General features: G+C 41.8%; 1 protein-coding gene across 1 annotated transcript in view; it reads left to right on the top strand.

Moving 5' to 3' along the window:
• Positions 1 to 8,006: 8,006 nt before the first annotated feature.
• The window catches only part of NKD1 (NKD inhibitor of Wnt signaling pathway 1), a 106,260-nt gene continuing 87,930 nt past the window's right edge, over positions 8,007 to 26,336 (top strand). The window contains exons 1-3 of the mRNA XM_031505848.2: positions 8,007 to 8,494; positions 8,635 to 8,667; positions 9,029 to 9,186. Of these exons, the coding sequence (XP_031361708.1) occupies positions 8,470 to 8,494; positions 8,635 to 8,667; positions 9,029 to 9,186 (216 nt within the window). The 5' untranslated portion in view covers positions 8,007 to 8,469. The remainder of the gene's footprint in view (positions 8,495 to 8,634; positions 8,668 to 9,028; positions 9,187 to 26,336) is intronic.

Genomic DNA, 26,336 nt, shown 5'->3' on the forward strand with positions numbered 1-26,336 from the left:
ACCTATTCGTCTGACCTATTTTAAATGTCTATATTAAGATGAGACAAATCATGTCCTAATAGGTACTTTTAGAAGATGATTCATTTCAACTTCATACAGACATATAAAATAGGTCACATGAATCACCCATCTCTCCATTGACTGAAGAGGAAGATAAATTCCACATAGTATCTGTTCAGGAATTTGTATTTTTTTAAAATCTAAATTTGGATTAATAAATAATACACTGCTCTTTTATTGTGTGAATGTGGTATTAGCAGCAGTGGCCCAGCCACAGTCCTATACCTGCCTCATGATAATGAAGGAGTCTTATAGGGAAAGATTGTCTTAAGATATTGCAAGAGGCTTCTACAAGGGGGGCTGTGAGGAAGTACAAGGTGTGTGGTTCATGTGCCTGAGTTCTTTCACATGTCTGCCCTTTGGCTGCCAGAACAGAGGCAAAAGGGAAACCCTGCTATGATGCACCCTGCCTTTGCAGGATGCTGGCAGAAATGCTGCCTTGGTTAGATGTGGTCTGGCACTGGTTCAAAACCACCATGGCAAAATTATGAATGCCAGCAGAAGAATTGAGGGCTTGTTAGTTTTATGCAAATCCTGGAATTCCTGTAGCTTCTGTCATGTATTTGAAAATGCACAATGTAAAAGGACACAGAAAGTAGAACAGAGCAGCAAAGTGGATCTCCATGGGTTATCTTCATTCAAACTAATGCAGCTTATCTGAATGCAATAATTATGTCATTAATGCCATAACAAAATGTTGCAGAGGCCATGTATTGAGAACACAAATTAAATCAATGTGCAGTGTGTTTGGTAGAGTCTTGTAACACTGACGGTTAACGGTAAAAGAAAAGCAGAAAGGTATAAATTAAATGCTCAGAGTTTACTTGGTTGTTTTGTATCTGTCCATCTGCCAGTCCTTCAGAGGTTTTCACGTAGAAGTGAGGTAGACTTTGATTTTAAGCTCATTTAAGATAGTGTCTTATTTATATAAGTCTGTTTTGTGGTTCCTTTGGATGCACCTTGTAAGAAAAAACTAAGTAAATTTTGAAAACAGAGCTGTTTACCACAGCAAAGTTTAGAGAATATAGGTAAGGAGCAAGGGCAATTTAGATCAAGCTGCGTGTGCTGTGCTGGTGGCCTCAATGTAGTTGAACTGCTTTAGTGATTTCTGTTTTCCTCACAAGGAATTCCGTGCACATGGGGTTCTGTCCATGTCTTGTCACCCGTGTGCTGTGCTGGGCAGTGCTGACACGCCCTGTGCCCCTGCTTTGTGCCTGCATCTCCCTGGGTCTGGGCCTGAAACCAGTCTGCTTCTGATTCAACAACCCTGGTAAGCTGCACAAAGGCTGAGCACCGAGCCAGGACCTGCCCAACAGGTAACATCTTTCTGTTGTACTCTTGGGTAATTCATCCCCAAGACTGTCTGTGGGTCACAGGCAGCTGGGCTTGGTTCTGCAGAGCAGAAACACACACAGGGAAATGGAGAAGGGCAGTTTCTGTGCCTCAGCCCCTCACCTGTGTCAGCCTCTGCATTCCTGTGCATCACAGGCTTTGTACCAACACCACTCCTTGGTGCGCACAGGGTACCTGTGGGGGAAAAGAGTAGTAACCAATGAATCAGCATGTAAACAACAGGAGAAAAACCTGATTGCTTATTCTGCTGTATCTTAATGCTCAAAACAAGGCATTCTTTTATAGCCAAGTTTATTTTGAAATGACAAAATACTTGTGGCAAGTTACTGGAGCCAGCTTTGTACAGTGACATTGGTGGTCCAGGCAGAGTTGTTAGAGTAGTTTTCTTTCCCAGTATGTTATGGTCATAAGTGTTTGCCAAAACACTTTGGAATTGTTATAATTCATACAGAGCTTAAAAGGTAGTTTTATTAGCATTTTTTATCCTTTTCAGATATTTATTAAGTTAACACTTCTTACACTTACTTATTTGTAAGCACAGCACCAACTCTGTTTACTATAGCAACAGAACTTCAATAAACTTTATATTTATTTAAAAAAAAACCAGCAAAACTAACACAGAAGTGCTGTGCTGAACCACCATACATTGAATCCAAGCCTTTCACGTTTCATGAGAGTTTTGCAAATGCTATCATATTGGAAATCAGGCCTGGGTGACTGTCTAGGTCTGTAGTTTCAACTATGCTGAAAATACTCCAGAGAGGAAACCTATATACAAAATATAGGCGCAGATCCTGATTCTTACGTTTTCTTCCCAAAGGTCATGGATTTGTCAATATGTGACAGTATAGGGCTTTACCACCCCATAGCTGTAAATAACGAGACAGGGATCGAGCAGCTTTCTCCTTCCTCCACCGCTTGCAGTGGGTTGCCACTTTGTCAGAAGTGACTTCTACACAAGCAGTGTGCTCTGTGTGTAAGGCCTGACTGGTCCTACTTTGTTCCCATGCCAATTGTTTTTCCAGCAATAATTTTTCCTTTTTGCAGAAAGAAAAGCACCAGTGCGTTACAAAATGAAAACTAGAATCAGAAAATCCAGCTTCTTACAGTTTAAAAAAAACCCAACGACATTGAGCAAGTAGCAGCAGAGTGGAGGAGCTCAGCTGGCTTATCTGATAGTAGCCATTTGCTTTAATGCAAGACATGTTTCTTTTGTCCATGTGCAGTGAGTATTCTCTAGAATGGATATGAAAAGTAATAGGGAATTGTATGATTTAATGGTGACCCTCCGTGCCATGCTTTGAACAGACCTATGATGTCTGTGTTGTCAGCTGTGGAGTGGGGCTCTCTTCAGTCATCAAAGCATTTCAGGGGAGTTTACAGTCTGTTGTTTATGTTATTGGCCAGTACTTTACTCTCCTGGATACAGTTTAACTATTCCACCGCCCCTGTGATGAGTATTCTTTTCGGCAGCAGCAGTCCTCACAGCCTTGGAACATTGTTTTTGGACACAAACATACACAAGTTATTAGAACACAAGATCAAAGGAGGTGTCCCACTGTCTTCCTTTCAATGCTCCCATTGTGTTTGTATGCTGAAGCCTGCTAGAGAGTTAGAACCAGAGAAGGGGGAGAGGGGGGAAAGGAAACCTTTGTACAAAGGTACTTGTCACTGAGAGAAGCCCATAAAAGATGATGTGAGAAAAGACACCAGGTGGAGTATAAACCACCCTTATTGTTAAGAAATGCAAATAAAAATCCTCTCCTATATTAAAACTTTCTTACTTGTCATTTCTTAGATGCTAAAAGAAAGATTCTGATTATTGAAGTCATGGCAGTACTTTCTACTTTGCTTTTTTTTCTTTTTATGTGTAGTGCACTATACATGATGTGGAAAAAAGTTTTTTCCCCTCTTTCTCTGCATATTGTTACAATTGTTAGCAAATTTCATCTCAGCAAAATATCTACTGGAAAAAGAAAACTCAGAAAAATCACACTTTAAAATAATTCAAGGATTCCCTTCTATGGAGAACATCCATTTTTTTGATTAGTAAATAAATTGCAAGTTAGTTTTATTTGGATAGGAACAGCATTTTCCTTGGGGAAATGACCACAGAAAAATTCCTGTTAATTTTGTATGATCTTTGAATTTCTTCTGGAGAATCTGCAATCAAATTCCAAGCAAACAGAGTCTAGGTCCAACACCCACTAAAAGATACTGAAAAAACTAATTGCTTCTAAATTGCTGGGAAAGCCCTGGCCTGGCTTCCTCAGCTATAGAGAGATACATGGTAGAAGCAGTCTCTAGTTTTAGGCAGGATCAACCGAGTTTTTCACCTTTCCACTTTTCTGGTGAGCTGAAATCTGGATTACTGAGTTAGCTATGCAAAGGTTTTTGAGAGAGAACTTGCAGGACATAACAGGTGACAATTAGGAATTCAAAAATCAAAGCATTTCTGAACTCGTGCCGTCACTGAACGCAGTTGCTGATGAAGACTTTCAGAGTAATAGACGGAGAAAACAAAGATTAACCTGGCATGAACCTCAATACTCATCATCATGGATTCTTCTGTTTTAAGACTTCTAAAACTCATTTTACTGAATACAATGGAAAGAAGATGTGATACCAACTGAAAAGGAGTATTTTAGTGGAGGCAGTACAAAGGACAACTGGGTATCTACTGGTGGTTGTGGAAAATGGCTCATCTACCAAATCAGCACTTGTCACCCTGAACTACCAGCCCTTGAACTCAACATCTATCTCTATCTGATGGGTTCTCTTGGCTCTGAGAAGAAGTGAAAGAGAAAATACTTTAATCATGGAAACTATATCCACTGAAGTATGGAGACACAGTGGCCTTACAGTGTGGGACTACAAAGTTTGCCAGGGCTTTCTCCAGACAATCTTCACAGGCTCTCAGAAGATTTATAGGACTAATCTTGAAGAAGGCGTGGAAAAAATTCTCATGGTACCTGAGCATGTGCAATATTTGGCAGATGATGTAGTGAATGTGCTCATTTGTGATAGACATCTTTCTGCTGCACAGACACTGTTTGAACCTGCTGATCAGTCGTTCTTCCCCCCCTAGGGTCAGGGCAGTTGCTGACATCATGAAAAACCCAAGGAAAACCTGTGAAGCAAGTATGTTTGGGGTTGAAAGGATGCCACAGTGCAGACTCATGCCAAAGCTTTGAGGCAATAAGCTAAGGCTGCAAAGTTGCTAAAGCCAGGAGGTGCTAACAGGCCTGACTGCAAAAATGCCTAAGGCAAAAGTGCTGAAAAAACTTCCAAGACCAGAGGTACAAGGACAATGGCCCCGAAGCTAAAACAGTGTCTTGTGACAGGCATCCCATTTATGTGTTGGGAATGAGCACTCATGTGGTCACCAAACCAAAATTAAATGTTCATAAAAGGGTTTGTGGCCCTAAATGCATCAGCAGGGTAGTGATTGAGGCAAGTGTTGAACAGGTATCATTGCTGTGGGCAATTCTTTGTTGATGGAGTAAAAGGGGTTTGCTTGGAACGTGGTTGAAATGGAGGTTGAGTGTGGTTTGTGACCATCCGTGATTTTTATTCATTGTCCCTGTCAATGCTGCTGAGAGCACATATATGTTTTTCCTTTACAATTGAGCAAAATTTTGTTAAAACACTGTCATTCTGTTCAATATGGACTTAGATTGTTTAATGCAGAGGAGGAACCACACAGTTTGCACTTTACTGCTTCTCTGTGCCTTTTTTTTTTTTTTTTTTTTTTTTTTTTAAGAATTACATGGGGCTTTTCAATTTTAAAAACCATATATCAACCCTCACTTATTCTGGAGGTGGTGTAGCATGACCAGCATGCCACTTCCAGGTAGAAGAGAACAGCACCCACCTGAGACTGTGGGAGGCCAATACCAGCCTTCTTTCATCTCCAGCTGGAGGGAACATGGCAGGAGAGGGGAAGAAAAGGCAGGAGATAAAGCAGAAGAACAGGAAAGCAGTATCTTACCACTACCCAGACAGGAAAATCAGTGTGATGCTTTCATCTATCAGGTAACTCTTGCTATTGCAACGATTGCCATTAATTTTGCTATGCTATTGAATATTGACAATGAATTCCTAGAACAGTCTTATTCTCTTGTTTCTTAGCTAAGATGCATTTCATATCATCTGCTTTATAGTACAGCAAGGTTCAAAAGGGTTCTCCATCTTCTGAAAAAGCAGAGTGTAGTCAGCCCTAATGAAAGGGCAATGAATAATACTCTACGTCATAGCTTTCGAACTTTAAGAATTCCACTGAGGTCACTGGGTTGGAGATCCTTTAATCATTAGTACTGTTTTGTGAATGGTGTACTTTGATATTTTGCTAGACGTCACTACTTAACACACTTCTGACCCCATGGAAGGAAAACCAAAAATCTTTGTATGCCTTGAGGTCCCTGTAGTTTGAGGATCATTATATACTGAGTCAAATCTTGAGGTTCCTGTTTAGTTGTTATACCATGCTAAAATCTCCTGAAATCAACTGGAATTTGATGTTCTTAACAAAACCATGCTAGGAATCACAAGATTTGTCACTTTGAGAGTAGCTAAAACTTTCTCCTAGCTGGAGGAAGAATTAGCTGCAGTTGTGATTCATACCCAGAGTAATGTCACCAGCTTGTAATTGTGTTACTCCTGTGCCCAAGCAACAGTCATGAATCCACTGTACATGGAGTCAGTTATGACATTTGGAATTCTTTTGTCAGATTTGCTCTCCTGTGAAAGCCTTGGTTCTGCAGGGTATGTCATCGACTGTAATTAGAAAGGGCTTGCTTTAAATGCTAACAAACGTTGTGTATGTGAAGGCAGTTGTGCACAAGAGTGGCTGTGTTCCAAATGCAAGTTCCTCAACACAAGTGGACCTCTGTAATCTGCTGTGAAAGCCAGGGCTTCTTCCCCTGGCCAATTCAGCAGACCTGTTGAACTTGAGACATTTTTAAGGTCTTGTTTTATTCCCAAGAGCTGAATGTGAGCATCATCTCACAAGACGAATGGATAGACCCATCCCATTTGGGGTCACTTATGCAAAGCTGTTCTCTATTTCTCATAAACAATGAAGATAAGTGATATTCCAAATAAAATATTTGCTGATGACATGTGTATATGCCAACCTGAGGTATTAGAATTTAGAATTTAGTATTTCTTTGTACAGATCAGAAAATTTTTACAAGTTTTCACAGTCTAAGTGAAGCCCATGCCCCAATGAACCTGCTTAATCTAAATAATTTTCTTCTCCTCTATGACCTCCCCAAAACAAGAGACAATCTTCAAAGGAATAAATATGTCACTTTAAGTACACAATATAAAAAATGGGCCAAAGAAATTATTAAAATACATAAAAAAGAAATTCACAAAAGATGCATGTTATTAGCTATTTGACAAGAAATTGATGCTGTTGCAATGGCTGCATTTCACAATGCAAGGGCTTTCTTCACTAGACAGATAAATAGTTGGAATAATGTGAGAAATGACTTTGCAATTATCCAAAGAACAGTTTGGGTTGAAATGGTTCATTTAATGGTATTGCATTGGCTGTGCTGTGCAGTTGTTTCATACCAGACCTTCACCACATTCATGTGCTTTGGAATTCCTTCTAAAAATGAGCTCCAAGCCTGACCCTCCTCTCCCGGTCCCAATTCCCTGCAGAAGTGTTACTACATATGCTTTGAATCTTTTTTTCAGATGAGCTCCCAAGTCTAACTCCTTCCTCCCTGTGCTTGAAACATATGGATTTGAAAGCACAGATGTGGCCTTGAAGTTTTTTGGACCAGGCCCATCTGGGTCAAACCCTACATAGTTTGACTAGTAGTTTCTTGAGTTAAATTCTCAGAAGTCTTCATTTTTTCTTGTTCTGAATCTACTATGTACTCCCTTTTATCTCTCCTAGTTGAGCTACAAGGATCTCAAGGGAGATGTGATTTTCATAAACAGAAATATAATGACCAGTCAGAGGAAGAAAGCAAATTTTTAATGACTGTGAGAACTATTTTTATGAAACGGCAAGTTTCCTTTTAGTTTACGCTCTGTGTAAAAAATACACCATTCATAATTTGGAGAAGTAGGGGAGATTCTTTGTAAATCTCATCTACTTAACTAATAATGAAAAAGAGCTGAGAGAGACTTTGTCCTCCTGCTGCCAGCATTTTGAATCACTGAGAAAGGGTTCCGGACCTGACCCTGAGAACTGCATTCTGGCATTAACAGTGACTTCATTAGGACCACTTGTGTGCGAAGGGATGCCCGTGAAAAACAATTTGCACGACTAAGTCAGCAGAACAACTGCTTTTCCAGACACGCTGGCTTCCTCGGCCATCCAGGCACGGCGCAGTGGGGACAGGAGGGGCTCAGCAGCGCGCCCGCGCTCGGCGGTGCCGGAGCAGCGTGCGGCTGCCGGAGCGCGGCACTCCGCGGGCGCGGCCCGTGCGGGAGCGGCGGTGCGGGGGCGCGGCCGCGGGCTCCGCGCAGCCCGCGGAGGGCGGCGCTGGCGGCGGGGCCGGGCCGGGGCAGCGGGCGCCGCGTCCGCCCGGCGCCCCCGGGGCTGCGCGGAGCGGGGCCGGCCCCGCCGCCCGTGCCTGGCTGGAAGTGAAACGCGCCCCGGCTGCTCCTTTTTCTTTCTTCTTCTTATTTTTTTTTTTTTTTCCCTTTTTCCTTTTTGAGCCTCCAAAAGGCTCACTCGCCCCTTTCATCTGCCGCCGCGGCCCAATGGGAAGGCGGAGGCTGCCTGCAAGTGGTCTAATCTCAATGAGGTGTCAATCATGTTCCCCGGTGGGTGAAGTAAGGTCTTTTGTAACCGCCTCTGTCTTTGGGAAAGAGAGGAGAGAGGAGGAAGGCTGGAGCGGAGAGGGGGACGAAGGACCGTGCTGCAGGAGAGGAGCTGAGATTTGAGCTCGCTTGTGTGTTAGCAGGGAGAAGCGGAGCACATGGATTTCTAAACACGCTGGGATTTTATACATCTACAAAAAATAACAACAAGCGAACCTGACCCTACTGAAAACAGTCAAATGAATCGTAATTGCAGATCAATGCAGAGAGATGGGGAAACTTCATTCGAAACATGGTTAGTTCCTTTCACTTGCTACTTCCTTAGCCCCTTCCCTTTATTCGGATTTTACTCGGTTTGTTGCTGTGATTTTATTCTGGTGTCTAACGATCTTCCTTTATTATTTCCCTCACACACTTTGCTCCGGATCTGCCTAGCTGCCGTTTGTAAACCCAGAGAAAGTCCAGAAGGTAGGGATGGCTCCTCACTGTTAGTAACTTTGAACGCCTTCCTCGGTCCGGCTGGCTGCCCCTGGCCCCCTGCCCTCTCCCCTCAACTTTCCGCCGCGCTTTGCTCTCTGCGCGGCCGCCCCGCTCCCAGCTCGGTGCCAGTCCGGGCTCCAGCCCCAGCCCCGGTGCCGGTCCCGGCTCCAGCCCCAGCCCCGGTGCTGGTCCCAGCTCCGGTCCCGGCTCCAGCCCCGGTGCCGGTCCCGGCTCCAGCCCCGGTGCCGGTCCCGGCTCCAGCCCCAGCCCCGGCCGGCGCGGGGATGGCCGCGGGGGTCGGGCAGGCTCTGCGGGCGGCTCAGCGGAGGCATTGTCTCCTCTTTTCTAGGTGATAGTTTCGCGGTGAACGCCTCTCTGGCTCGCAGAGGGCTGGAGGACTGGATGGTGAAGCAGAAATACTCCGGGGGCAGCAGCAGCGGCGGCAGCAGCTCGGGACTCCAGCACGGCTGCCAGCACCGCGCCGTGTGCAGGCTCTCCAGCGCCAGGGTATGTCAGCTTCCTCGCTGCCCCCCCGCCCCTTCCCTTTGAAATAGTGAAAAGCAAAAGCTCTTTCTACATCCCTCTTTCCCTCCCAAGGGGCGGTTGTGCAAAGGAAGGTTTTCTTTGCCCTAATGCTGCTCCGAGGCGCTGCCCCGTGGGTGGTTTCCTTCAGTCCTTTGATGAAGTTAGAAGCTGCAGAGCAAACTTGGTGAGGGTACAAAAGCCAAAGGAGTAAGGGAACCTGCCTGCTGGTGTCTGGGCAGTACGATTAGAACAAAACCTTTCACAAACAGGAACAAACGATCTCTGGGGAAAGCCCAGCACCCAGCTAGTGCGCGATAGATTGTGAGCCCTGATTAGTGCACAAGTTTGCCTGTGACATTTTGGCAGTCAAGAAGTCCCCGAAGAGTTATTGTTATTTATTTGCTCATTGCTAATAACATGAGGCTGACTTTCTCCACGAGAGCTGCTGTGCCACTTGCTTGTCCTGGCTGTTTCACCGGTCACTTTCCACCCCTTCTCTTTCCTTCAGTCCTCCACGTAAAGCTGGGCTGGAGGAAATGTTTCAGTTGCTGTTTTCTTTTATTTATTTTTAATGTTGTCTCTTTAAACAAAGATGCATTATGGGAGGTAAATAGACTTAACATTACTTAGATATGGTCCTCATAGTGTTTCAGGGTGTGATCCAGAGCTTATTGATGTTTACTGAAAGACTCCCATTGACTTTGGATCAAGCCCTGAAAGTTTCATCACTGGAAAGGTAACCTGAGAGATGGGGAGATTGGAATCTGTGCTTCCCAGCAAGCAGTGTGGCTTTGAAAGCACAAACAGAGCCAGGGCCACCAAACCTCCTGCAGGCTCTTTGCTTTCTTAGCTACCAGTTATGTTGTCAAAAGCCTGGACTTCTTGTGTCTCAGGGAAAATTCACTTGCAAGTCGAGAATACTTAATTTTAGGTGGGATGTGTGAGTAGAAGATATGTAGTATGGGAAAAGCTAGTGATGACATTTCATATTCCACCAGTATTGTATTTTGAGGAGCATAAATTGTGTGAGAGTCACTAGAAGTAAAGACAAAGGGGGTAAGACATTGATTTGTTGTAACTGATGAACATAATCACCTTCAACTTGCAGGTATGACTGGTTGAAGTGATATTTATTGTGCTTTACTAGGAAACAATATGTTCAAAGAAAGAAGTTCTCATTAACAATAGTATGTACTATGATACAGATGCAAAGAGTAAGAACACCTGTTTTTAATTATTTTCTAATTATCCCAGTTTTTGTAAGTCATGGTTTTTACACGTTCTACCTTTCACATGTATGTTTTCTAGAAAAGAAGCTCAACTCACCAAACTAAACATAGATTTAATATACAAGAGTTAAAGGTAAAAACTCTGACTTTAGTTTGTGAAACATATTTTCTTCCACAAAAATGATGTGCTTTGTTCAAGGAAGGAGAAAATATCTTTTGTCAAAGATCCTTTCTATTCAGAACCCTCTTCAGTTGGCAGTTTTGTGAGGTCTACTCAGCTGGAATGACAGTAGAACAGTATTTCCTCTCTTACTCAAGAGGAAGTCTTCCTCATGATGGCTCAGCAATTAGCAAGCCATTAACTAAATATTAGTCTACAGTTTTAGTACATTATAAAACTGTAAATAGGTTTAAGTGTATTTAAAAGCACTGTTCCCATGAGGCCTTTTACTGTCATCCTTATAGAGATGTTTCTGAATGTTCAAAAATATTTTGCCATTTATTGCCTAATGTATTTGGTAGTATCTGTGTGCATATATAGCCTGCCCGCTTGTTGATTTAATTTAATTGTCATCCTGTCACAGGCACACTGTGACAGCTACATTAAAGTTCCTTTAAAATAGGAACTTTTGGAATATGGAAGGATGCATTTCTAATCCTACATTGGAACCAGATGTGCCATATGTACAGTCATTTTGACAAGGATTACGGAGTCACAGCTATTGACTCCATAACTGAGACTGCATGACTGCTTCTCTTCTGAGATCTCTTTGATCTCTTGTATAATTATGCCAAGATACAAAGGGAATTGTAGCCTAATCTCTTGGTTCTTTGGTCTCCTCAAGATGTAGAAATAGTAGTTTCTTCTGCTAATGGTTGGTCACAGGTTTGTGTGGAACAGTTCCCAATAGTGTACTTATGTTGCACTTGAATTTACCTTACTGCACTTGAATTTTTTCCTTACTGCTTCAAAAGTAATCCTAAAATGTTTAATAAGCTTACAAGGCTGTGTGGAATGGTACTGTTTTATTGTGTCACAGCTGAAATTGTGACTTCTCAGTAAAACACAGATCCCAAGTTGATGTATTTGTGACTTATGGCAGAAAGAGTTAGATCAAACACTAACGAAAATATCTGCATTCACAGAAACATACAGCTGTGTTAAAAAAATAATCATCCTAGAAATAATTTTCCTAGTAGGAATCCTTAATCAGTGCTTTGTTGATGATGGTTTTGTTAGTATGTAGGACCTATTTGGTGAAATTTGATTTACTTCCAAAGACCTGTTGATGGTAGAGGAGAGCACTTAGCCTTGCTTCCAAGACTGAAAATTCAAAATTTGAGTAATTTTAATCAAAGCTTGGATGTGATAGTACTATTTTATTTATTTTACTATCTATAAGCCAAAAATTCTGTCTTGGTTGTAGTTGGAAGGCTGTTTCTCTCAAGAACAGACAGTGAATTGTTCTGCTGAAGTTAGTCATCCAGGGGAGATGACACTGAAGTTCAGGGGATTTGTGCAGTGTTTTACAAGAGGAATGAGTGACTAATACAGGAAAGCAGTAAAGTTTCATTTGTAGTCCTCTCTAGAATGATTGAATTTACAATTATTGTGGAGGGGAGGTCTTTACATCACTTCACTCAAGGAGAGTTCAATTGTACAATACCTTTTCTGTTCCCGAGCTGAAGTTTTGAGAGTCTCTCAGTTACAGAAGACTTACCTCAGCTGATGTGTTGCCCTCGTTGTGTCTTGTCCATCTCTCTCCCTTCCAATTCACTGAAAGAACAGTAGTTAGCATCCAGCTGTTGCCAAAAGTTTTCTGAGAAGGCTGTGCTGGTGGAAGGCTGGGTGAAGGCATGGGCCAGGGGAGGGGAATGAGCCTGTGGTGTGTGTGCACCTGGCTGTGCTGGGTGAGAGCTCTCATCTCCTAAACCATTGCCACCCTGTGCTGGGTGAGAGCTCTCATCTCCTAAACCATTGCCACCCTGTGCTGGGTGAGAGCTCTGATCTGTTAAACCATTGCCCCCCTGTGCTGGATGAGAGCTCTCATCTCCTAAACCATTGCCACCCTGTGCTGGGTGAGAGCTCTGATCTGTTAAACCATTGCCACCCTGTGCTGGGTGAGAGCTCTCATCTCCTAAACCATTGCCACCCTGTGCTGGGTGAGAGCTCTCATCTCCTAAACCATTGCCACCCTGTGCTGGGTGAGAGCTCTGATCTGTTAAACCATTGCCACCCTGTGCTGGGTGAGAGCTCTCATCTCCTAAACCATTGCCACCCTGTGCTGGGTGAGAGCTCTGATCTGTTAAACCATTGCCCCCCTGTGCTGGATGAGAGCTCCTCTCCCAAACCATTGCCCCCCTGTGCTGGGTGAGAGCTCTCATCTCCTAAACCATTGCCACCCTGTGCTGGGTGAGAGCTCTCATCTCCTAAAGCATTGCCACCCTGTGCTGGGTGAGAGCTCCTCTCCTAAACCATTGCCCCCCTGTGCTGGGTGAGAGCTCTCATCTCCTAAAGCATTGCCACCCTGTGCTGGGTGAGAGCTCCTCTCCTAAACCATTGCCCCCCTGTGCTGGGTGAGAGCTCTCATCTCCTAAAGCATTGCCACCCTGTGCTGGGTGAGAGCTCTCATCTCCTAAAGCATTGCCACCCTGTGCTGGGTGAGAGCTCTCATCTCCTAAACCATTGCCACCCTGTGCTGGGTGAGAGCTCTGATCTGTTAAACCATTGCCACCCTGTGCTGGGTGAGAGCTCTCATCTCCTAAAGCATTGCCACCCTGTGCTGGGTGAGAGCTCTCATCTCCTAAAGCATTGCCACCCTGTGCTGGGTGAGAGCTCTGATCTCCTAAAGCATTGCCCCCCGCCCAGCAGGGGCTGCTCTGCTCCAAGGGTTTTAATGACTCGGCAGGCCGAGGGCTGGCCTGCAGCTTCCACATCACGAAGGATTAAAGGAGAAAAGGAATTCTCTCGCACCCATGAAAAGTATGAGGTCCAGAGTCATCTTCTGGTTTCAAAGCTGATTGAAACCACTGAGGCTGTAAATCTGCTAGCAACTGAATACACTTCTTTTGCTGCTTTATGAATGAGTTAATTTGTATCCAGAAAGGTTTTTCTGGATAGGTTTTTTTGTGGATTATCCTGTATAATTCTTAATCTTAAATTTATTCAGTGTGTTTACTTTTACAAACTATTTTTGGAAATCAACATTGTTTGCAAATATTCATGTATTTATTTACTTAACTGAGAAATGGTTCTGTGCTAGAGGGGGGAATATTAAATATGACATTTGCTTAGTTCCATTTACTTTTATCTTCAAAGCCATAAGAATTTTTACTAGGTTCTTGTGTGTCTCATTGACATCTGTGCTTGGGAATGGAAAAAATATATTTAATTAAATTTCAAACCAACTCTCTGTGAGCCACATTGTATATAATCATTTTAGGTAAAATAGAAATTACTTTAGCTTACCACTTCCACTGGGCTCATTGGTACTAGTGATCCTCATGTTCAACCCTAATTGATATTAATTAGAGTTGAGTATCTGGTTTGGGACTAACACAGGATGAAATTGTGAGGCATCAGTCCTTCAGAGGTGGGGCTTGTTCTCCATTTGTTCTGTGCCTGTAACTGCCAGTGACATTAATGGGCATTCCTTGCATGGCTGAGAGGAGACAACACCAGTGTCAACTTCACTGCTCCTCTAGTATGATCAATCTTAAATAAAAAAAGAAGCCCTTCCCAGTCCCCCACTGTTAAATAGTGTGTGTGTATGTGTGCGTATTAAAAATACATAACTTTACAGAAGCTGGGTAGGTCATTAATCCAAAATGAAAATAATAAACAGAAATGAGACTTTTTTAGTGTTATGTACATAGTATGGCTTAAAGGCTGTTGAAATGCAAGATTTAATTGTTGTGCTACTTTGGGGTCATTTCATGGATAAAGTAACATTTGGAAGACTGCCTTCTTACTGGTATGGTGAGAAGAGCAATGAAAGTTTCCTTGGATGTTGTCTTGTGTGATTGCTTGAAGTGATCTTTTTAACTGAAATATTTCCAAGTCCATTAATGTCAGTACTATATAAATAATTATTTTTATTGACACTGAAGAGTAACATAAACAAGAGACTCAGCAGTTCTCGATCTTGGTATGACTAAAAAGTATTTTCGTACACAAAAATATTGTCTATGGCATTTAATATAAAATTACCAAACTTTGTATTGAGAGAGAGAAAAGCAGAATCTTATTTAGTGTTGAAATTTGGTGCCAACAAACGAAGATAATTTAATTAGTGGTGTACATAGTATATCTTGACAGCTCTGGTTTGGGAAAATTATAATATGAATATTAACAATCAAAGAGTCTCTGAAAGTATTAGTGCCATGGTGATGAGATTAGTGAATTGGCCAATACTGTAGCAGAAAGCTGGATTCCAAGTGAATTATCCTTGAATGATACCAGTTGGTGCAATTAAAAGCCACAATTCAGTTGCCATATGGAAAGTGTTAGGCATCCTTATATGGTTTCAAAGCTATGTGCCAGAGGTTAAATTGACATATGAAGAAAAGCATAAATTAAATATTTTGTGTTATGAAATTAAAAGTTGACTTTGCTTGAGCCATATGGAGGAGGTAGATGGAAGACTGTCTGTATTTCATCAGGGCTTGTTTTATAGGTGTTTCAGATTTAATGTGGTGCACTTTTAATTTGGCATGTTGATTGGAAAGCCGAATGGCCCATGAAGTTTCTGCAAACAATCTCATTAAAGGAACTTTTTTTTGATCTCTAACAACCCTCTTTCTCCCACCCCCGCTAAAGTGGAGTTATTTAGGTTGGTGTTTGTAAGAAGAAAACATATTCTCTCTAGTAGCTGGGTCAAGTCCTAATCTGTGTCTCTTGGGTTCCTAATAGTCCCTGTTGGCTTAGTGAAATCTTAATTCTTCTGAATGAGAAGGCCTTGGTTATGGAGAGTATTTTCTTATCCAGGATGAAAAGTAACAGCAATACATTATATTCTTTAATGTCTTAAATATAAATAATGCAGTCCAGACTTCACACTAAAACTTTAGTTATAAGAAAAATGGGACATTTATAGCACATGATTGTCGACATAGGGGAATGTTCTTTACAGCAGCATTCATTAACAGAAGGGTTTTCCGTAGGTTTTGGGATCTGTAATAAGACACAGGAGGAGCTCAGTAAGTAGTTATTTGTATGCACCCTTCAGAAGATCTCAGTTGACTTTTATGGTTACTTTTGAATTGAGTTATGAACAGAGGAAAGAGAAGTCTCTTGAGTACTGAAACTTTGTAGGAGTTAGTTTTTCCAAAGTTGGGGAAATAATTGTTCAGTGATGATATTTAAATCAGAATGGAACATTGCTCCCAGTGCTGCAGATGTTGGCCTTTATAGAAATCCTTGCAGACAGATTTTGCTTTGTGAATGTCAGCATCACACCCTGGTTGGAAAGCAAATTGTAGATGTTCAGATGAACAAAATACTTGAAGTTGTGTTTTTTGTTGGGTTTTTTTTTTTTTTTAATGGAACTACTTTTTCTTCATATACCAGTTACTTTGAATACTTGTGAGTTATCTATAAATATCACATAGTTTGAAATCTTTTCATGGAAAATGAGGTAAAGTTTTAGTTAAAAAAATTAATGTGAAGGAAGGGTCAAATATACTTTCTCTGTGAATTTATTTAGTCATATCTGCCAACATTGGCAGCAAAACTAAGCCTGTATTTACTCCTACAGAGTAACTACAGCTATGGGAGACTGAGTTGGACTGTATTCCATTCAAGAATTATTAGCGAAGTTCCAAATGCAAAATCTTCATTGTGTCTGATTTTTGAGCCAGCAACGCGTGTTTGTATTGCAGTATCTCATGACATTTCTCTTGCAGTGGTGGAAGGCCAGTGGTGTTAGCTGTGGTGAAAGGGCTCTGCTGGCTTTAAGCTAAGAGAAAGGGGAAATGATTTGTGTACCTTTGAACACTGCTCTCCTGGGGTCTCTGCAAGAGGTACTGTTGTACAGGGCATTCACTTTTTGTAGGCTTCTGGATTTTTTGTCATCAGAGCAATATGGCATGTTTTTTGCTGCCATGTAACCTGATGTCCACTGTTTAATAAGGTGATCCACTGTCTTGCCATGGGACTTGTATTTCCAAAGGGCTGATGTCTGTAAGCAAGTGTTCATCTGGATTCCCTCATCTCTTTATGTTTGTGTCTCACATCACCTGGTAGATGCCCATTGTATGTCAGGAATATTTGTGCTTTAGCCATACAGAATCTAATTGTTTAAGGAAAGGAGTGCTGCAGGGTATTTTGGGGAGGTCCTGTAGCACTTTCAGAAAAGGTGGCTGAGAGGGACCTCATCAATGTCTGGCAGGATCTGGAGGGAGGGTGTCAAGAGGCTGGAGCCAGGCTCTGCTTGGTAGTGCTACGTAATAGGAGGGGAGACATTTGGAAGAAACTGATGAGGAAGAACTTCCTTCTTGTGCAGTGATGACCAAGCACTGCAACAGATTGTCCAAGAGGCTGTGGAATCTCTCCCTTCACTGGAGAGATTCAAGAACCTTGTGGACTTGTGTCCTTTGCCTATGCTCTGGAATGGTCCTGCTGAAGCAGGGAGCTTGGACCAGATGACCAGGATGATGTGGTCCCTTCCAACCTGAGCTGCTCTGTGGTTCTGTGCTTTGGCCTATTGTGTATTATAGGGCAATAAATGATCCTATTGTTTTGGTCTGTAAAATTTCTGCTTGTATAAATATTTTTTGCTCTTCAGATGACCAGACAGTGGCCACAGGAGACTGAAGTGCCATCAGTGCCTGAGAAGCTCCTCAATTGCCAAGAAGAGCCCTGTAAAAATACACCTAAAGGGTCCCAGCAGTCACCAACCCCTCAGCAGGGGGAGCAGAAGGCCCTGTGGTTCCTTGATTCAAACCAAGGTCCCTGCCAAATATACATGGAAGGTGGTTGTTCCTTAAACCTAGGGCTATTGTTAATGAAGTTTAATACTGGTGAACAAGACTTATCAGGCAAGCAGTTTTTCTGTTTTTTTGTCAATGTTCCAATAATTTGGTAATTTTGTCCAATAACCCTTAGTCTGAGAATTCAGTGGATGCTGAGACTCATTGAGTTGACTGATGGCGTGTGGGTGTCTCAATTACACCTTGAAAGGAGACATCCACCAACCTTGCTTTCAGTTTGAATGGGTTTGGATTTAAATGCAGCCTCAGTGGCTCTTGTTTTCTTGTGTCACTTGCAATGAGAATGCCTCAAGAATGTGAGATCCTCCCTTAAATGTTCAGTTATGTTTTGAACAAAATTTGCAGCAGAGAACATTTAATGAATGTATCTGGAATTTTCATCCATATATCCTTGGACTTCTGACTAACAAATGTAGGCAGCCTATGTTGCTTTAGCTCAGAGGTGGATTGCCATGTGGTCAGAACAGTCTGTGCACTGTCCATCCAGAGAAATACTTTGTATTTTGTGATTAGGGTGGAATTTAATGCATTTGGGGGCATTACTGTGGCAGCTTTAAAGGGATTAAGTATATTGAGGTTCCTATTAAAGTATAACATTGTGATTCAAGATCTGTGAAAGAAAATCATGCATGGGTGTTTGATCTTGGGGTGCAGCCACACATGCTGTGAGGCATAAAATAAGGGGATAGACTCAGTAGGGAAGTGACAGAACAAAGTACCGTCTTGCAGGAGAAATGGGATTTGGGAGCAGCCTCGGATCTTTTGATCCATACTCTGATGCGAATGATGAGTGGTACGGAGGTGACAGATTTGTCTTGGGGGAGGAAGGAGAACGGTGGGTAGTGTGTCACGTTGCCCTTGGAGATAGTTTGCTGTCTGATTCCCCAAAGATTTGATAGTGGTAGGTAAGGACTAAGCTGCTTCTTGTCCTATCTTAAAAATCTTTCATACTTCCAGGACAGTTAGTTTCAAGAGAGTTAGCTAAAGACAGTAGTAGCTGTAAGGCTAAGCCTTGTGCATTGTGTGAATAGAAAGAACAAATGCCTGTTTGGGGGAGCAGGGATTTTCTCTGAGCATAGAGTGTCCCAGCCCTGAGCTCACAGAATAACAAGCAGTCTCTGTATTGCGTAAGATGCTGCGGTTAAGCCTGTATCAGTGTTCCTGTAATAAACTACTCTTTTTGAAACAATAAATAATAATTTTGCCTGTGAACTTTCCAAGCTTCCCTCTGTTCGTGTAGTGTACGTGTGTATACACTACGGACACTCATTCCCCTGTAAAGAGAGAACATCACAGTCTAGCAAACAGAATATCTGTCATTCCAGCTGAGCAAAGGTCTAAGGCAATAACCCAAAATATCCTGGAAGAAATTCTAAAAAGCATTGAAGAAATCAATCTTCTGATCCTAGAGGAAGGTCTTTGATGTACTCCTGGTAAGTTTACACTGGGAGCCTGCCTATTTATGGTCAGTCATAGACTTTCTATATGAAAAGTGGATCAAATAATTTCATAAGCTCCTGCTGTAAAAAAAGATGGTTGATAATTTTCTAAAGCATACACACTGTTTAAATGTAGATTGTGGCTTTTAGCAGAAGGCCAGGTGGGGAGGAAAGGCTTTTCAAAACAAGTACCTACAGGAAAATAAATAATACTTTGATATTTTTTCCCATGGAAAAACTGTGCTTCATTTAGCCATCCTGAATATTTAATTTTATTTTGAGGATAAACTTCATAGGTTATCTCAGTTAAAGCCACTTTTATTTATGTGAAGCTTATGTGCAAGGTCTTGTTCCTGACGTGGATATATATGTAAAAGGAGTTTTTTTCAAATACCATAAATAAATTGCATTTAGATGTATATTTTTAACTAACTCTGTGCAGTTAGGTAAGACTGTTTATATATTTTCTTTTTAAATTCTGCATTATTTATATGATGCTTTGATGCAAAAGCCCTGCTGTAATAGAGGGGAAGGCTCTCATTGGTTTTAGTGGTTTTGTATTGGGTTCTCTGCCACATCAGTGGAAGACGAGGGAAGGTTCAAGAGACTAATATTCTTTTAATCTGGCAGCTACATTGCTGGTGTAATGAAAGTGTATTTTCCCCTGCAGATGTAGTTTATCTGATCATTTTATGACAGGTTCACAAAAGTTTTTTCCAGCTGTACTGCCACTTAAATTCCCATTTGTAATTAGCAGTGTAATTTTCCAGATAGGTTTAAAAAGTATGTTTTGAAAGAGGCTATTCCCACAGCACTGCTTAATGCCCATAAAAATGCCACATTTTTATTGTATGAAGGTGTTCTTTTTTATCTAATTATGTTGGTTTGTTAAAGTATTGAACCATAGTCTCGTTTTTTTTTCTTCTACCTTAAGGGTGTTTCAATCATTTATTTATGCCTAATAGGAAGCACACAAAATCTTTAACTCTGGACTAATGCACAGCATAAAGAAGTAAATGAGATCTCTTCCTGTGTAAGCTATTGTACAGGGCTTTACTTTGAAAGACAGCTGCTCTCAGACTGCAGTGTGGTGATGTGTAACAGAAAAGAAAGAAAAAAAACTAGCATTTGGAAAGGAAGTATTGTATTCATTGATGCTATATAGACTTCACTGAAATTTGGTCATCAGCCTTACCATGGCCCTCTTTTCCAGATGAGTGTTTCTTTTTATTTTTTTTTTTAATGCCATTTAGGGGAAAAAAAAAGTTGTGAGAAGTCTGTACTTAAATTCAAAAGTAAGGCACATTGAAGTAGTTCCGTGTCCTTGGTTATTTGCTGCTATCCAGGAGGGACCAGCTAGACTGCAGCATGCAGGTGTTTCTGCTTATTCATTAAACATACATATGTGCAAATACAGAACAAACTTCTGCTAAAACAATTGGTCCTTAATCTATGGCCACCTCTGATTTTCCCCATTTTGGAAAGACAGGAACCAAAGGCACTGCAGTGGGAAGTCCCTTAGATTTGTTAGTAATTGAATAACAGACAATGGGTAATGTCCTGTGGGAGAAGCAAAAAGGCTGTGAGGTCCCTGTGAGCTCTGCAAGGGTAATCTGACCCTCCTCGCGTGTTTCTGGTGGCAACACTGGCAGTCCTGTCGCCTCAAAAATGAGGAGAATTTCACCACCACTTGGGAAAGTAGGAAAGTTGTCAAACGCAGAAGAGCAGAATGGTTAGATGAGAAAAATGATGTGCCTTTAGGGGTATGTTTTAAGAAAGGAAAGAGTCCTGGCCTCGTGTGCAGTCTGAGTGTCTCCTAATGCCAGCAGGAACCCTATCCAAGGCAGGGTGAGGCTTGCTCCTTCCACAGTCTCAGCTGACATGGGCTCTGGTCAGGCTCATCTGCTTCTGCACATCAATTCCAATATCCAGCAGTGTGAGGATCGGGCAGCCACTGCTGCTTTCAGTTAGAGACTTCGGAGAGGCACTCCAGCCTGAGAGAGTGCCAGATCAGGGGGTGGATGTGCTTTAAATTGGGCTGGCACAGCTCACTGTGGCAGCGGGCTGGGTGCTGATAGCTGATGGCAGAGCTGGGCAGAGCGAGCTAACTTTGCTAGAAAAGTCTTCTGATGTTCAGTCTTATCTGTGTGTAGGTGGGAGAGGAAAAACCCCTTGTGTTACCTGGGCTCAGCCATCCACAGCCAAGGATCTTCCTTCTCCTGCCAAGGGTGATGAGCAGCATTCTGTGTCACGCCTGGCTGCATTCCAAACCCTGTCGTGCCTTGTGCAGCTTTGCAGTGGCCCTTCTTGCAGGGTGATGCCTCCCCTCTGTGTCAGCACTGCTGTGGCCAGGGACAGTGGCCTTTCTTCTGCTGACCAAGGTCTGCTTGCAGCTGGGTTTCCCCAGACTCCACATGTCTGCTGGAGCTGCCTGCCTGTGCTGTGCAGAGAGGGAAATGGTACGTGCTTTGCCACACAGTTGTGTGACTGTGCTGTTGATAGGAGAGATGTTGGAGTGAGCGATCTCGATGGAATATAAAGGGTTACGTTGTTGAAGTTACCCAGGCGCCAATGCACTGGCACACCGCAGGTGATCTCGGAGTGAATGTTGTTTAAAGCGCCTGTCCCACGGTTTCACAAATGTGCTCTGACCAGAGGATGTTTTTCTAACTTCAAAGGGCTTCTCAGGCTGGCTCGGTGCCTCACAGACTGAGTCCACAATTCCTCTCTGCTCATGATGTGTTCTAACCATGTGTGATTTTTTTGGTATGTGATGTTTTCTTAAAGAGGCATTGACCTGTGTTCAAGTGAAACTTGCTCTTAAGCTTGTAAACACAAACTTGTCGTGTGGGCAGTTTTCAGCTTAACTTGATGTGTGTGTTTTTTTGTTTTTTAAGAGCAAGAATAGATATCAAAAGGAGGGATAATTTATAGGAAAAATAATTAAAAAAAGAAATAAACAGCAGCCTTTTGAGTTGCACCATCCAGAGTCTTCTCCTTGAAGATCAAAGTGTGTGTCCTTGGCTGGCCATGAGGAGAAGAGCGTGTTCCCACCTGGGCTCTGTGAGCGTTTCAGTGGCTGCTGTGTCCAGAATGTGCCTCTGCACAAGGGGACTGCAAGGGGGCAAAGCAAGGCAAAGAGGAGTAGAAAGCAGATAGAACTTAGGATACTTGTGTGTGACCTGATTTTTTTTTTTTTTTTTCTTTTCTTCTCTCCTTCTTTAACAGTGTTATATTAAATTAAACTTTTAGGAATATGTTAGTATGTTTTAAATATTTAAGGTTTCTTTTCCTTCTGTAATACTTTGTTGTGTTTTTTTTTGAGGGGGACTACATTCACTTTTTAGCAGTGTGAATTAGAAATGACTGAGATTTTGTAGGCCAAATCCTTTTACTGTTGAAGTTCTATAACTCTGTTATTTCTGCTGTGAGCAGGATTAAGCCCTGAAATACCTTCTGAGGTACACTGCTACATTAGCTGTGGTTGTGGAACTGGTAAGGTTTAGTTAGTGTTCACTTAATTTGCACTGGTGGACACTATTTTTTGCCTTTTTTTTTTTTTTTTTTTTTTTGCATTTAGTAAGGCTAGAAGAAGCAGGCTAGTTTGAGGTTTTAAATTAATAATTCTTAATTTACTGTTATGGCTATTATGGATGGATTTGAGTTTATTTAAAAAAAAAACAAAAACAGCAAAAAAAACCACGGCAGCAAAACAAACTCTTTCTTCAAAGAAACCAATACCTTGTAAGCCAGACCATAATACTTTATGTTTGGCAAGGGATTAGGAAGTATCGTCTGGTGTGGGAGTAAAACATCACACTGTGAATGGCATGCCGTGAACAATGTATCTCAGCTGTGCAATGAAGTTTTGCTCCTCTTGAGTAACTGTACTGGAAACTAGCACTTAATAATTAATCCAGCTTTCAGATGCAGCTTGATCCCAAGGTCTTCATCCAGATGAAATCCTGGAGAAGTTAGTGATGTCTGGGACCTAAGCCCTAGCAGCAAATAACCTGTGCTGCCCTGCCATCCCATGGCTATCAACAGGAACCATCCCACCACGTTTATTTTGGCTGGTTTTAAAGCAGGTGGCCAGAATGAGTTCCTAGTTTCAAAGTCACAGCTGCTGCTTTGAAATTGTGTAAGAAGGGCTTTGGTTTCTTAACACAAAATAACTGAGCTGCTGTTTAGTATTAGAGCATCATTATTCTGGGAAATGCACTCTTCGTTTTAAAAATATCTTCCCTATGGAAGTTGAAAGTTTATACTTCATGAGTCTAAGGTCAAAGAGCTGAAATAGTTCCTTGTTTGACTGATGATTGTAAATACTTAAGAATTTCTCAGTGACATGAAATGAGTGGAGGTAGTATTAAAATTGATAGCACTATTAGAAACACAGAATTACTGCAGGGATATCTTGCTGGTTGGCATTAAGTAAATTAGGGGAGGACTATTTTGGGCAACTATAATTTAAAATTTTTCTCCTTTGGCTGGATGTCTTTGTGGGAGTTATCCCCAAAATATTATATGTTTATCATTAAATCAATTAAAAGACCAACTGGACTTTATACCATCACAGTAATGATGCAGTGATGAAGTAGAAGGAAATGTTCCATTACAAATGCCCATTTTGTCTCCTTGTAAAATTTTATTTTAAAATGAGCCATCTTAGGTGACTTTTTCAGTAGCGTCAGCAACAGTGTCAGCAGAATGGTGAATTTGTGTCACTGGAAGTATAAAGAGAATTCATGAAGGAGTTTGTGTTAAGCATAGTTTTCTTTTTTATAAAAAAGGATTCTATTCACTGTGGTTTTTTTTTCTTATTTTGTATTCCTTGCCACCTTATGATATTATAATGTTTTTTGCCTACTTTCAAATTTTCAAAATATATATTTATAAAAAATATATGTCATGTAAGCCTTTTTCTAGTGCAAGAGAAAGTACATTTTATGCAAGGTACACAGCATGGGGCTTTCTGGGCCTTCAATCTTATTTGATCCTGTCTCACAAGAAATGCATCAAACAGGAGTGAGCAAAATGCAATCCCCTCAGACCGGGTGAAAATGTTCTCCTAAGAAAGAAGGGGAGAGAGGAAAGGTGTGACCTCTTCTCTGAAAGGAAGCCTGAAAGGAGCAAGTGAACAGAGGAGAACATCTTCAACTTCTGTAAACAGGATTGGTAAAGGATGGAAAGGTCAAAATTAGGGTATTGAGGACAAGTTGAAGGAATTAATTCAATTTGCATGCATACAATATAATGAAATCATTGACTTGGTTGTTAAGGGGAAGAGATGAGAATGGGCACATCAGAAGTACAGCCAGTACAGATGGGATATCTGGGCTGTGCCCTTAATCCTTTTTGTTTCAATCATAAAATAATTTTTTGTATTTTCTTGTGACTGAAATTTCTAGTAGCTCAGTCTGTTGGGAACTGCATGTACTAGTGCAGCACTTCTTTGAGTTATCCATTTGCACATGGTGCTGGACCATATTTTATATTCAGGTGTGTGTGGCAGAAATCCCTCGAGCTTAAAGCTGGTTCAGAGTCTGATAACAGACTCTGGTAACAGGATGGGCCTCTCCCAGCTGGGCTGCTGGTGCTGCCCCTTGGCTCTCTGCTTAGTGGTTGGGTGGGATGCCAGCCCTGGGCTACTTAAGGAGGTGGGGTAATAGGTTAAACACAGCTTTCTTAGGCTCTCTGGATCCAAGGCAGGTAGGCTTTGAAGTCATCTGAGATTAGCAGCCTGGGAGGTGTTTGTGGTGTGGGTGGCCAGGGATGGATAGCCACTGCTGTGGTGCTCTGAAACTCTGAATTTATGGTTTAGGAGTGAGATCCAGGAGCCATGCATTCTAGTCCAGATCCTAGCTTCAGGTGTCTGTCTTGTCTAAAGTTCACATATCTTCACACAGACCCAAAATAGCTAAACATTTGCCACTCATTTAGTCTCATTTGTCTTCTCTTATAACCTACTGGTTTTACCCACTTTCTCTCATTTCCCCATCAGAGAAATATGAAGAACTTCAGTGTCAGCTCTACTCTTAATTCATTGCTATATTTTTATGAACAAGCCAGCTATTTATCACCCACTTTCCTGAGCAAAGTAAGAATGAAAAAGAATGTTTGAATTCTCCTTGAAGTTTATATAATCTCCCCTTGCAAAATAGCCCGACCTCTTACATTGTTTCTTTTGATCTACAATAATCTTCCTAAAATGTTTCAGAAAGGGGCCTTTCTGAACTGTCCAGCTCTAGTTACAATCCAGTGGCTCAAGAAGTCTAATTCTAAAAAAGTTTTTATTAATCAAAGATGTTCTGACATATATAGAGAAAAGATATTTTACTTCTCAGTCATGCTGATGAGACTTTGGACAAGGGTGTAGAAGGTCCTGAGAGGGGCATGCCTTTCATGTATGAGCTACATTTGTGCATTCAAGTGATGTGGACCTCCTGCTTTTTGCTGTACCTTGCTGTTGGTGATGCATATAAGGTCAGGGCAAGATTAATAGGAATGTAGGGGCAAAGTGTATGGCTGGCATGTGTGTAAATCATAATAGGTATAAAATACAGCATGAGGAGAATGCCAGGCTTTCACCACTGTTACTAAATGGAATGGACTACACAGACTAAATTGGGAAGGAAAGGTGTGTTCAAATTCGACTGAAGACAAGCTCTGATGCACCAGTTAGACTGGTAGCTTTGCAAGGAGATTAAGTTTTTCTGGTGTTTGCTTGAATAATGAAATTACCCTCTCTTGAAGGTTATTCTCTGGAGCAGCAGAGTTTGTACATGAGTGAAATGCATGTCAAAATGTTTACAAAGAGCTGAAGTGGGGTGGTGAGTCAAAGCAGTAGGCTTTTCTTTGCACTGGCTTTGTAATGGAGAGCCTTATAATGAGGGTGAACTATGCCTCCGATTGTGGCCGGTCTTTGTGCTATCTGGAGCACAAAGTGGGGCAGGTTTACAGGTTAATTAACACCTCTTCCCTCCTCCTTTGGTGCTGTCTGTGATACATCAGCCATGGTCATGTTTAGAAATGGTGACTGATGCTTAGTGATGGGTACTCCCAAGCTTTTTAGTTGATCCTGCTAAATTCTCTGCTGTGAATGTAATTTGTTCTTTTAAACAATAGAGAGCACAGCTAAATTTATGGTGCTGAAGAGGCACTTATTGTCCTGTCAGCCTGGCAGCATGAGCACACGCCAGAGCTGCATGTTGCAGCCAGGCACATCCCAGTCTGTAGCTTCCCTGCTCAGCACTCCTTGTAAACATGGAGAGTATTCAGGAATATTCTGCCTGTCTAAAAAGGATTTTATGGCATCTTGAACCCTATTATGTATTCAAGGATGATTTCTCTGAATATTGAATTGTAAGGATGGTTTTAATCTGGCAGCTCTGTGGTTTTGGAGAATTTGGTCAGTCTGGCTGGAATCAGGGTTCATAGTCTGTGTGTTGGATATGGGCATTTACTGTTGTTT

The sequence above is a fragment of the Lonchura striata genome, chromosome 13 (assembly GCF_046129695.1).
Source record: "Lonchura striata isolate bLonStr1 chromosome 13, bLonStr1.mat, whole genome shotgun sequence".
NCBI lineage: Eukaryota > Metazoa > Chordata > Aves > Passeriformes > Estrildidae > Lonchura > Lonchura striata.